This window comes from Mixophyes fleayi, chromosome 2 (assembly GCF_038048845.1).
Source record: "Mixophyes fleayi isolate aMixFle1 chromosome 2, aMixFle1.hap1, whole genome shotgun sequence".
NCBI classification, from domain to species: domain Eukaryota; kingdom Metazoa; phylum Chordata; class Amphibia; order Anura; family Limnodynastidae; genus Mixophyes; species Mixophyes fleayi.
Genome location: NC_134403.1, coordinates 321581380 through 321595131, shown reverse-complemented (window position 1 = coordinate 321595131; position 13752 = coordinate 321581380). Strand labels below are relative to the sequence as shown.

The 13752-nt window shown below is 42.4% G+C and overlaps 1 protein-coding gene across 2 annotated transcripts; it reads left to right on the top strand.

Annotated features, from left to right (window-relative positions):
- Positions 1–7450: 7450 nt before the first annotated feature.
- On the top strand, positions 7451–13478 carry LYRM9 (LYR motif containing 9). Of its 2 annotated transcripts, none has more exons than XM_075198193.1 (4): positions 7451–7593; positions 9046–9188; positions 9660–9752; positions 12952–13478. In XM_075198193.1, exons 2-4 carry the CDS (start codon positions 9063–9065, stop codon positions 12967–12969), a joined length of 237 nt encoding a protein of 78 aa, XP_075054294.1. In that variant the 5' UTR covers positions 7451–7593; positions 9046–9062; the 3' UTR covers positions 12970–13478. The 2 variants fall into 2 exon arrangements, with proteins under 2 accessions (XP_075054294.1, XP_075054295.1); XM_075198194.1 differs by having other exon boundaries at positions 7591–7678.
- The last annotated feature ends 274 nt before the right edge of the window (positions 13479–13752 follow it).

Below are 13752 nucleotides of genomic sequence, written 5' to 3'. Positions count from 1 at the left end.
CCAGTCACACAGCTATGTTGGTCAGGAGTTCAGAGGGTTGATGTCTTGTGTGAATTGTGTAAAGGGTGGTAATAGCATAACCTAGTGAGCTTAAGATGGTTGAGGAATATTATAAGTTTGCCTGAAGAGGTGGGTTTTCAGAGAACGCTTTAAGGTTTGTAGACCAAAGGAAAGTCTTATTGTGTGAGGGAGGGAATTCCATAGAGTGGGTGCAGTTCGAACCAAGTCCTGCAAACAGGGATGGAAGCATGTAATGAGAGTGGATGACAGATGCAGATCTTGTGCAGAACGCACTTGTCAAGTTGGAATATATTTTAAGACAAATGAGGAAATGTATGTTGGTGCAGTTTTGTTGAGGCCTTGTAGGTTAGTAGAAGACCAATGTAGAGACGACAGACAGAGTTGTTCAGTAGAGGAAGAATGATATGCAAGGAAAATCAATCTAGTCGCTGCGTGGACAATATATTGTAGGGGACAGAGTCTGATTTGGGGAAGACCATGAAGGAGGGAATTACAGTATCAATGCGGGAGATGATCAGTACATAAATTACAGTTTTTGCAGTGTCTTGTGTAAGATATGTGCATATTCTGGAATTTCTTTTTAATGCAACATGAATTAAATATAAAGTCAATGTGGGAAACAAAGGATACAAGGATCACATCTAGGCAGCGAGCTTGTGGGGTAGGATTTAAGGTCTCGTATTCAACAGAAATAGAAATGTCGGGTATGCTTCTGTTGGTGGGTGGGAATACTATTAAATCTGTTTTTGAAAGATCGAGGAGGCTCATAAAAAAGCGTATTTTTGAGGGATTTCATCCATTTTAGAACAGTACTGAAATACAAAGGAGCTTATTAGCTTTACTAGAGAAGTGGTATAGATAGAGAACCGAGGAGATAGTACTGAGCCTTGTGGTACTACAAATGATAAGGGAAGGGGAGCAGAGGTGGATCCAGAGAAGTTAACAATAGAAGGGCGATTAGAAAGGTAGGATGAGAACCAAGATAGGACAGTGTCTTGAAGACCTAGAGATTGTAGCGTTTGAATGAGAAGAGAGTGGTCAAGAGTGCCAAATGCAGCAGAGAGAGACAGGAGAATTAAAAAAGAGTAATGGCCTTTAGTTATGTCAGTTATAAAATCATGGACAACCTTAGTCAATGCAGTCTCTGTAGATTGTTGCGAAAGAAAGACTCACTAAAGAGGATCCAATAGGTTGTTTGCGGAAAGGAAGCGTGTGAGGCGAGTGTACGCAAGTAACTCTAGACGCTTAACTGGGCATGGGAGCTGAGAAATGGGAGGGTAATTTGAGAGAGTTTGGATCAGAATTTTGTTTTTCCAGAATAGGAGTAATCACTGCATGCTTGAATAATGACAGGAAATTACCAGTAGAGAGCAAGAGAAATTACAGATTTTAGTTAGAGGTGGAATGAGCACACGAGACAGGGACCTACCAATTTGTGGGGATATGGTATCAAGAGGACAGGGGGTAGAGTAGGAATATAAGAAGAGAGTAGAAACTTCATCTTCATTTGTAGGATCAAATGAAGAAAGGGTCTCAGAGGGTGCTGGGAAGGAATAAAGGTGATTGCTTGTCAAGAAATATGTCTAATCACTGTTATTTTGCATTGAATTTTCATGTATGACAATGTAGATATTGTATGTAACCTTTCCAAAGTGTGCTTTGCTGAATGACATCAGTTTGACCTTTGCAAGAGTCTTTTGAAAGTAGCCAGGCCAGACCGATAACATCTCTGAGGCATGACAGAGTTTGTTTATACAGTCTGACCTGCAGGACCAGCAGAGGTGAGAAGTCCTGCCCTTTGAAGTTCCAGACCCATCGTAGGACATCGATAACTCATTTACGAAAGCCCTGTGTCATTCTGGGAAATGCCCTGGCATCGGGTTGACATAGTTAATCTCCAAAGGTGGGGGCGACAGCAGAGTGAGAAGGTTAAAAAATCAACTGCTACACATTAATATTGTGCATAGCTATGGAGGAGACCTCACACGCCAAGTCTTAAACTAATAAGTTAGTGACTCTGGTTTTATTTCCTATTTTATTTCTGAAACTTATTTGTGCAACTTATTTTGTATGTCTTGTTATTAACTGTTTTGTAATTAAGCCTTGGAAACATTTGCTGTATCTAAAACATGCTGGGCATTTGTGACATACCATTTCTAGTCTGATCTTAGCTTTTCCTTGAAGTAGGAAGCAAGATACTGGACACTAATAGTAGTCGGAGGGTTTGGGGTGGGAGGGTTGAAAAGAGATTTAAATGGAAGTATGTTTGTTTTGCAGTGTCCAGAGCATTTTGATAGGAGTGATAGATAGAAGTATATGTTAGGAAATACTTAGAGGTTCGAGTGTTGCTAAGGGGTCCATATTAACTGTTTTCCCGGAATTCATTCATTGTTATGCAAATTGCGGTAAATCCACTTAGTATACAGTGTCCTCTTCGGTGTTATCTTATAGAGACTAACCTCTGTTTGGATGATTGCCTGGGATTACCGGTCTGCTAGTCTCCGTTGTTTCTGGATGCCGCTGTTGCCCCAACAGTAGTGCTGAGTCTAAGGTTCTGTACGGCCATACTAAGGTCCTTACAGAAACAGACTGGTTGCCGGACAGTGTTTTCTCGTGCATGCGCGGACTCTCGATACTCCGCGTTCTATTGGATTTCTGGTGGTATTGCACTCGGTAATTAGCAGTCATGCTCCATCTCTGACTTAGTCTCCGTCTCCATAGCTGCAACCCCCACTGACACCTTCTCCTCACCCGCAACCCCCACTGACACCTCCTCACCCGCAACCCCCACTGACACTTTCTCCTCCCTTGCCATCTTCTCATACTCCTCGGCGCCAGACAGACTCCTGTCATTTTATACACTCAGACATGGGCGTTCGTTTCTGCTGTGGACCAATCAGCGATGATGCCCGCAGAGAATGGAGCATTTAATTACATACAAAGGGATTTTATTATTAGGGAATAAATATTGCATTGCATTTTACCAGTTAAATGTTTTTTCAAAATTTTATGTATGGTAATAAACGTCTATTTTATAGGAATGAATGAAGAGACAGTGTTGCCTTCTCTTTTTATGCGGCTTTGGTGAACTATAGTGAAAGCTCTGCCCCTTTATGCTAATGTCTTTGGCATATCGTTAAAATTATTGCTCACGACAACATGGCTGTAAAAAGTCGCTAACGGGACGGCCGCTCTTCCCTTTATCGTCTAAAACAAGGCTAGTGTGTATGCAATGCAGTCCATGGACCGAGCGATCGGACCATTGATCGCATGTAAAATCGATCGGCATAAAAAGTTGGTGGAAAATTCTGTAGTGTGTACCCAGCTTTAGACTGAATGCTAACATATAGTTGGGATGAATACAGATTTACTACATCTGTGCTAATTGAGCAGCTAATCAGTGAAAAGAAAAACAAAACAAAAAAAAGCCCCACACTATTTGTACTATTAGGCTAGAAGAGATCAGGCACTTATCATAAATTATGCATCAATGAACACCGGGCCAGAATAGGTTAAAGCAATAGAGAACAAATTCCTGTTACATACTCTTAAAACACACAGTTGCATGGCCGAGATATACAAATTAATGAGATGAGGTTCAGATTAGCAGAGGATGAGAGGAGTAGCACTTGATGAACATACATATATAGAAATGCAAATATATGCAGCTATGTATAAAGGAACTTAACTTTTTAAAACTAAAACCGCTATGCTAATGTATGCAAGTAAGTATATACATTGATTGTGGGGAGAAGGGTAGTTGTCAGTGGGAGGACCAATCAGAAGCCGTCATCAAAGACTCTGTGGCTTCTGATTGCTATTTTAAAGTTGTGAACAAAAATGATACTGTAATTTTCAGGAACACTACATTATGATTACTTATTCAAGTATATCTGCCTATTTAGTAGCCATAAAGTGAACTTGTCCAAAAGGTTTAGGCAATCTGAAAAGCTCTAACTGTTCTTGAACCACTACTTTTAGCCATGCATGCCTACTCTCATGGAAAGTCTGTAAGGTTCCTGAATTATTGGGTATCCTCCCATATTCTGGAAAAGCAGGCAACCTCTCAGATTCTGGCAAAGGTGGGGCTTAATGATGCAATTCGCGTAAACAGGCACCTCCCCACACTATGCGATACTGTGAATGTCTGCATTAAATAGAGGGATCGCGGCCACAGTGACACAATCTCAGCAGTAGAAGTAATAAAAGTTGGCAAGTATGCGATAGCTTGATTTGTGGGTTCATGTAGAGTGTAAGTACGTCTGTTTTTTTGCAGAAAATACACATTTCCCAAGTAGCGCATATTGCATTGTACATTTGGGACTCCTGGCAACTGGAGAGGAGGAACTGTGAGAGAAAGAGAGTGCAAGCCTAGGCTGAATAAAGTAAGGGGGTGCTCATGTAATTTCAACTGAAATAGATCAGCATAGACGCATACACAACTGTCAGGAGGCATATCTCTTGCAGGTGCTGGATGGATAGTGAAACAAGACACCATACCTCCCAACTGTCCCAATTAACTGGCCATGAAAGGGGTGGGGTGTAAAAAATGTGTGGGGATTTACATAATTTCATGCATAGGTGGGTGGGGATTAGGTGGACGATTCTAAATCATACTTGCCAACTCTCGTTCGGGAGATTTCCAAACTTCAGGTAGGTCTCTGCGGAGAGCAGGGCAGTCTCCGCATCTGCCCACTTCCTAGTGAAGTGGGCAGAATTAGAGCCAAAATGACCAGATTCTCTTTATGTCATTATGTTGCTGGGCGGGGGCCAAAATGACGTGATTCGCTGAGTCCCACCACCGGCACGCCCACCTCCCCCCGGCATCTCCCGGACGTCAACTTCCTGAAGTATTTTCTAAATGTTGGGAGGTATGCGACACAGTAGTGATGATGCGACATTCAGCAGCACCAGCTAGCTGCTTATGATTAGTTGATTGTGTCTTGATACTACTGATAATTCTTAATTCATTAGTGTGGCTGCTTTATTATTTTAAGTTACGCCCATATATTTGCATTACTTAACTGATATTCCCATTAGGACTGTGGTAGGATAGAATATGTACGTTTGCTTTTTAAAGACAAAGACAACAGATGTTAGTATTTAATTTAATTTGTATTTCATTATGTTTTATTGTAAAATGCGACTTTCGAATTTTATGTATGTGACACTTTATTACATTTTTATATTGTATACAAATAGGGTAGAGTGACTTCAGCATTTATTACCAACACTGTCAAGCCACAGCTCTATGCTATCCCTACTGTATTGTGGGCAATAAGTATACATACTTGTTACTCCCGACATAAACCTGGCACGTGGTAGATATGTCTGACTGACCATATACACATAAAGGCAGTTTTGCATGCATGCGTCTTTGACTGTTTACATTGGGGGGTTTCAACTATACATAAGCCCTTATGTTGCCTTTATATTTTCAAGTGAAAAAATAAAAAGATCTAGCATGTCATTTATAATTCGCAAATGTATAATTATTTAGCAAATGTTTAATATATCAGTTTATTTTCAAAAGGATTATACTCTTTTGGTGATGCAAATGACAGTACGTGAGTAAACTCATTGTTCTCTTAGCAGTCATTCAGTAAATGTGTTGATTGTACTGGCCAAATGAAGGGCAGCAGTGCTGTAAATTAGGCCCTCTAGTGGTTGCTTTGTCAAACTGACATATATGAGATTCCTAAGCAATAAGAACATAGGGTGGAATTGAAGGAAAACATCACTAAGGGGTCCATGCATCAAGCTTATCTGATACTTAAAAGATGCGGAATCTACTGTTTCCACCTCCTAACGGAGGAGATTTCTGTGAAATCTCCTCCTTTTAGACAAATGCCTAGCAGCATCGCAGTCCCCATAAATTACTATAGGGACTGCAATGCATCAAGCTTTGATAAGCTTTGCATTGCGCAGACAGGTAACGCCATCTCAGGATGACGTTATCTGTCATTTCCTATGGGATTCTGCTGAAGCCTCTTCGGCTTCGGTGAATCCGATACAGAGTTAGTGTTGTGGACGTGTGCATAGCACTTCCTCCTAGGAAATTTGGATCACAGGAGAGTTATCACTTCACTGTGGCTCTGAGTAGCCCCGGCACAATGCATTCAAGTGGTACATAAATATGCATCACTGCAATGTGTAGCGATGCATATTTAGTTGCACCGCATAGACCACTGTGACATGATAAAATATAATGTTCTAGTTATCCTAGGTGCGGAGGTTGCACTGCTCTCCTGGGAGCCCGGCAGAACTTCCAGAAATTCGGGAGACTCCGGGTATCACGGGACAGAATGCAACTATAACTTTGTTTTTCCACCATATTTCAAATCACATTCACCAAATATGTCATGTGAAATATGACTATTTTGCATGACTGCAAAAGTTATTTGACTCCCTTCAAATACTACATGTGCAATCTAACCCTTGAAGCTCCTTCTACTACATCCCATAAAGTGAAACCTGAAGATTAAATTAGTCCGCATAATGAGGCACATTCTTGGGGTTCACCCCCAATCCATATGGAACTTTCTGCTCCATCAATGTCCAGCCAGAGTTTTTGGCAAAGAGTTTTTCAACTTGCAATTGCAAAATAAAGGCACAACCTGTAAAAAAATGCATATTAGATGCTTGGGGAGGCCAATCGCCCAGGTCCCCAACCCTTGTTTAAGTTGTCAAGACCATTTTCCATTGTGCTCTGATGGCCTACTGGTGTCCAATATACAACTGCCTATCATGCTCTGATTTACTCCTTAATGAATTGAAAGAAAAGCTGTGAAAGCAAATTGCAGCTTCATAACTAGACCCCTAATTCAGAAACTGAATGTCGGAACAAACCCATCAGGGACCCTGATGGGCAGTGGCGGATCCAGGGGGGAGCAATCTGGGCATTCGCCCCCCCTAGCAGCAAAAAGCTAGGTCCCAGCTGCCGATTAAAACGGGAGGGGCTGGGCTAAGCGTGAACAGGGGGCGGGGCTAAATGTGGGCTAGCCAATCAGAGTGGTCCCAGCCGGCGACCACAAAGGGAGGGGCAGGGCCAATCGCAGGTGGAAGGCGGGGTTAATGCAGGCCAGCCAATCAGAGCAAAGGAGGGGCGTGATTATGCAAAATCGCCCCCCCTAAACATAAAGTCTAGATCCGCCCCTGCTGATGGGTTTGTTCCGACATTCAGTTTCTGAATGTAATCCTCCAGGATCTGCTATATAAGAAAGATGCTAGACCCTGGGTCTAGCATCTTTCTTATATAGCAGATCCTGGAGGATTACTGAATAATGAGAGTGTCCATATATGGATGTAATACATCCACATCAAGGATAAGGGTAGTTTTCAAAAAGACGATATCTGTGACGTCAAATAACACTGTTGTAAATTGATCTAACGAAAGAAATGCGATCTGGGAGGTGTAGTAACGCGAGTCGGCCGCCATGCTGCGCCTTTAATATAGAGTACTCCTAGGATTGCTATAACACATCCAGCCAGCGAGCACGGAGAGGCGTGGAGGACTGCACCCAGGCCCTGTGAACCACCTCAAGGGACGGAGACCAGACCCTGACAGTGCAAGTAATGCTCCCTATAACTATTACTAGATCTGACAGGACAGATAACAACCTACGTCCCGTCTCCGTGCGTTGTGCATTGACTGCAGGTATACCCTGTGCAAGGGCACATTGTGACCCAGTAACTTTGCAGTCATTGGTAGTCACGTGGTTTAGCACTTCTTCCTTGACAAATGTCAATATCGTCTTCTGACCTGAAACAGAGGTGTCTGAATGTGGAGTTTATAGTCGTTTTTTCTTACTGTTTTAACATTAGTTAAATATACTGTATCGTTTTCTCCGTACTCATTGCCTTCAGGGACATATGGACAGCTCATATGTTTGTACATGCATTGTAATTTTTATATTTAGAGCATCAGGAAACAAAATAATTTTAAAGATGCAGCAATGAGGCTGGTACCATCATAATATATAGAACCACAATAATGAGTAATAGAATCCATATTGTCAGCGGTGTCAATTTTCATGCAGGTATTAGGACTCGTACACACAGGTGTTTTTGCTCACCATTAATGGCCAATACTGATCCAGTTTGTTAACCCACACAGGTCTGTGCAGTTGTGATCCATGTTTCATCAGGTAACCGATAATAAAGGAAGCTAAAATGGCACAGACTGACATCTATGTATAGCAGGGTTAACGCAAAGGATCATTCATTGAACACAGTTATGCTCTTGTACATGATCTTTTATGATGAAAAGTTACAGGTAGGAGTTTTCGCTATTAATAAAAAAATGATCTTATTATCACCATCCATTTAATTATATGACAACCATTCTGCAGCACTCTATAGTCTGAAAATTTGATTCATGCGCATCAGTCCTTGTCCCAGTGGAGTTTAGAGTCTAATTTCCCTACATCGGGTACACAAACACACACACAAGCACCTCTTTCATTAGAAGCCAATGTACCAGTGTATCTTTGGACCATGGAAGGAAACCCACATGAACACAGGGAGCATGTAAAGACTCCACATAGCTCCATGGTGAAAATCCAACCCAAAGCCAAACTATGAGGCAGCAGTTCTAACCACTGTGCCAAACTGTGATGTACAGGGTGGACCAGTGGGCTGAGATAATATGCAACTATACTTATGGCACTAGTGCCTGGAGTGGGACCAATGCAATGCTCTATATACCTTGTGTTTTCTTTGAAAACAATTTTCCATGCTTTACTTGTGAATTTGAGACAGCCTGGAGGTTCAGTGCACTGTACTGAATGAAAGTAGGCATCTGATAGCTACCATTGCCATCCAATCAGGTGCCAGCTTACCTCCAGTCTGTCTCCACTCTCCCTAAGAAATGATGCCAGGAGACTTAAGTTATGGGGTTTACTCTAAAGTGTTGTTGAGGGTTGCAATGAGTGATCTTGTTTAAATGTTTGTATCATATTTTGCACATTTCACATGTCGTTTCCCCCCATAAATGTTATTATTTTATATTTTGTGTCTCTAAAGGGTAAATTTAACAGAATATGGCACCATTGCCTGGTGCAGAATTGGTGCATAAACCCTTACAGCTTTATCGATATCTTCTTCGTTGTTGCAAGCAACTTCCGAATGAGAATATTCAACATTACTATAAGCATGCAGTACAACAGGTATGTTGTGAGTTGTCGAAAAATAAAGTATTAAAAATTCAAGTGATTATGCTAACATGTACATAGTGTGTGTGAATGTACCTCCTAACTCTTCTGATTGGACGGGATAAATAAGGCCTGTCCGCGATTGATCGAAATTGCTCCTCCCATTCTACACAAAGCCACACCGCTTCTTGACAGATCACTCATCCTTTGATTGCCAGTAGTCAAGCCTGTCCCATACAAATCTGGAATGTTTAGCATCCTCACCACTGTAGTTGTCAAGCCAGTGTTATTAAATGGCACATCTGTGATTAAGATTTAATAAAAAATACTGCCTGTTACTGCTTTTGTGATTGTAATCTGTGAAAGAACTACTGTTTTGGTTTTCAAAATTCGATTTGTGGGTTTTTGGATGTGTTTTGGAAATCAGTGGTGCATATATGCAGAATTTCAATGCATGTGAGTGATACATATTGTTTTAACCAACAGAGCTTTCGAGTTCATGCAGATGAGGATGATCCAGAGAGGATAACACAGATCATTAGGAGAGCCATAGAGGATGCTGACTGGGTGATAAATAAAGTAAGTTTAAGAAAACCCAAAGTGATTGTTTAACACAACTTCATTACAGGCTTGATTAACCCAATTGTTAAAGGTTGCAAACCTTTCAAAGCTGTAGCTTTTCTTTTATTAGTTGCATAATGATCTGTCCAGTGGTGTAGATTACTCATTTCGTGCATTCCTAGCAGTATGTGTTTGTTGTGGATTAGTTGGTTTTTGGCTTTGGCACAATAAGAGATGAAGCTAACATATAAAGCTGCATTACCAGCTACTAATTTATTTTTATTAAGATGCTCCTCTCCCTAGCCAGAGCCCTGAGCAGTCGTTTGCTCCAAGGCTTTTCTGTACCTCTTACAGGCAGGGCTGCCAAGGGGAATTCAGGGCCCCAGTACAGCAACTTCATGGGGCCCCCTTATAGTTGAGCATGTAAAAGAAATTTGCGTCGCCTCTAAAGTGGTAGTTTGCGTGTTTACAATTGGGGGCGTGGCTATGCATCATTGGGGTGTGGCAAGCAGGTGCAAAGCGCTAGCCCACCCTCCTACAGAAAAAAAATCCTGCATTGTTGTGTACATCATTTCCACAAGGGTGCAATGTCTGCTGCCTGACCCAGCACTCCTGACTTTCAGGGCATCTAGCACCATAGTGTAGTATATAAAGAATGCAGTGTGTACATAAAGAGTTCACAGTATTGGCCGGCCCCTTACATTGGGCAGAACACTCAGCAAAAATTGGGATTGTCCCACTAGAATCACAACATTTTACAGACTGTCCTGCTCTCTCCTACTTGTCACTTTCACCACATGTGGCTGCTGGTTTCTTTAGTTACAGCTTGTCAGGGTCCTGAAACATTAGGGGCCCTATTTGAGGGAAAAAAAAGGGTACATTTAGAAAATTCCAACCAGCCCTGGCGTTAAATCAATAGCATCCACGGATAATAATTAGGCCTTCCTCCAGCCCCAACATTAAAATAGTATTCCCATTTAATAAATAAACCTATTTCCCTCCCTGCAAGCAGCCCCAGCAATAAATTAATAGTATTTACATTACATAAATATACCTATTTCCCACAACCATCACTGCCATTATATAATTCATAGTCACATTCTCCCCAAACTCACCCCACATTCAATAGCCCCCAAACCACCCCATCTTAAATTAATAGTCCCCACTATTAAATTGCCCCAACATCACCCCACAAACAAAATTGCAACCATTAGTTAGCCACCACCTACTTCACACTACATTACCACAACCCCCCTGTGCTATCAAACACATACATTACCACAAGCCTCCTGTGCCATCACACACACACACATTACCACAAGCCTCCTGTGCCATCACACACACACACACATTACCACAAGCCTCCTGTGCCATCACACACACACACACACACACACACACACACACACACACACACACATTACCACAAGCCTCCTGTGCCATCACACACACACACACACACTACCTCAAGCCCCCTGTGCCATCTCACACACACATTACCACAAGCCTCCTGTGTCATCACACACACACACATTACCACAAGCCTCCTGTGCCATCACACACACACACATTACCACAAGCCTCCTGTGCCATCACACACACACACACATTACCACAAGCCTCCTGTGCCATCACACACACACATTACCACAAGCCTCCTGTGCCATCACACACACACACATTACCACAAGCCTCCTGTGCCATCACACACACACACACATTACCACAAGCCTCCTGTGCCATCACACACACACACACATTACCACAAGCCTCCTGTGCCATCACACACACACACACATTACCACAAGCCTCCTGTGCCATCACACACACACATTACCACAAGCCTCCTGTGCCATCACACACACACACACATACACACACATTACCACAAGCCTCCTGTGCCATCACACACACACACACACACACACTACCTCAAGCCCCCTGTGCCATCTCACACACACATTACCACAAGCCCCCTGTGCCATCACACACACACACACACACACATTACCACAAGCCCCCTGTGCCATCACACACACACACACACACAGTACCACAAGCCTCCTGTGCCATTTCACACACACACATTACCACAAGCCCCCTATGCCATCACACACACACATTACCACAATCTCCCTCTGCTATCACACACACACACATTACCACAAGCCCCCTCTGCCATCACACACACATTACTGTGCCCATTCATCATCACGCTGTGCCCCCTTATGATCACACGACGCCCTCCATGCTGCTTTTCCCCCTTTCACCTGGCCCCCTCTACTTCATGACTGTGCAATGCTGCCCCCTCTTCATTACACTGTGCCATGCTGCCCCCCCTCCCCTTCATTGCACTGTGCCATCCTACCCCTCCTCTCCTTCATCACTGTGCCATGCCGCCCCCCCTCTCCTTCATCACTGTCATGCTGCCCCCCCTCTCCTTAGTCACTGTGCCGTGCCACCCCCCTTTCCTTTATCACTGTGCTATGCCGCCCCCCCTCTCCTTCATCACTGTGCCACGCCGCCCCCCCCTCTCCTTCATCACTGTGCCACGCCGCCCCCCCTCTCCTTCATCACTCGGTGCCTTTGTTTCCCTTCCCTCGCCTCCGCTCTTTTACTTACCTTTGTATTGGCGTCTTTCATCTCTTCTCCTCTCTATTCTGTCTTCTGGGTCCTCTCTGTACCGCTCCACACTGAATGTCGGGCGTGACGTGCTGACGTCACGCCCAACATTCAGTGCAAATGGAGTAGAGAGGAAGGAGGAGGGACACCGGCGCTGCAATCATGCTAGTATTTTTTTTTTTTTTTTAGCATTCTGCTCCCCCACCAACGAAGGTGGCGGGGGAGCACAAACCTGATCCACTTGCACCTCGAAAATTGTCTCTCTCTCCTCCTTTCATATTTAAACAATCCTTGCTAAGAAAAAGAAAACTGAAATAGAGATAGATTGTAAATCAATTAATGAAACAATGGGAATTAACTGTATACTGCCTGTATTACCATGCTTATTGAAAGTACTTTAAGGGAGCGTGCAGTGCAAATAAAGACTGCCTTCCCTATGGTGGTGAAATTGCATGCAAGAATCCAACTGTGATTTCAGGATAGTGGCTTTAGTTAATGAAGTCTAGCCTAAAGTAATGGTAAACCATTGTTTATGTGCTGCTTTTTTGCACTGTGTATTACCTTTCCAACATCATTATTTCTATCCTTTTTGTAGTATAAAAATCAAAGCTAGCAGAGAAGAAGAAAATGATTGTCTTCGTGGAGAGTGTCATTGGCAGCCAGAAGTACTGACCTGAAAATATATTTCTACATTTCACTACGTCTTACAGGAGAAATCTACTTGTATTATATATGCATATGCCATAAGACGGACTTGTAACATGTAGATGCAGATTATTGTGTGCAGGTAATATACATTGTCTGCATACTTGTGTTTGGGTACACATAGATATACATTGTGTGCTGTCGTTTTATAAAAACCTTCTAATGTATCTGAAAGTTTTTTACACTTAAAAATATATTCAGAAGGAAAAATTGTTGACAGTACAGATTTACAAAACATGTTATGAAAATTGTTACATGTATATTAATGCTATAAAATAATGGCAATAAAGAAAGAGTGTTGTTGTGGGGCACTCCGGGATAACAGTTCATAAAATTCTGAATTTTTTTTAGGTATACATTAAAAATAGGGAAAGTCAGATCACAAGAGCGAAATAATTGAAAACATTGAAAATCAAATTGGTGTAAGTAGTGAATTAAAAAATGCAAACCAAATTTGCATTAGCTCTGCTACCTCAACATAGATCAAAAAATGAAAATATAAATTCCCATAATAAGGTACCGTATTTCCCCATGTATAAGGCGCTCCCATGTATAAGACGCACCTTACTTTTGGCCCTGAAATTTTGAAAAAAAATATTACGGTAGCTGTCAAAAAAGGCAGGGAGAGTGTAATGGCCGGCTGCTTTGATAGTGATCAGAGCAGCCGGGCAGCACACTCTCCCTGCAATCG

Coding starts and splice junctions, on each gene's coding strand:
- LYRM9 (XM_075198193.1), top strand. CDS start 9,063: ATGGCACCATTGCCTGGTGCAGAATTGGTGCATAAACCCTTACAGCTT. Junction 9,189..9,659: donor ATAAGCATGCAGTACAACAG/GTATGTTGTGAG, acceptor TTTAACCAACAG/AGCTTTCGAGTTCATGCAGA.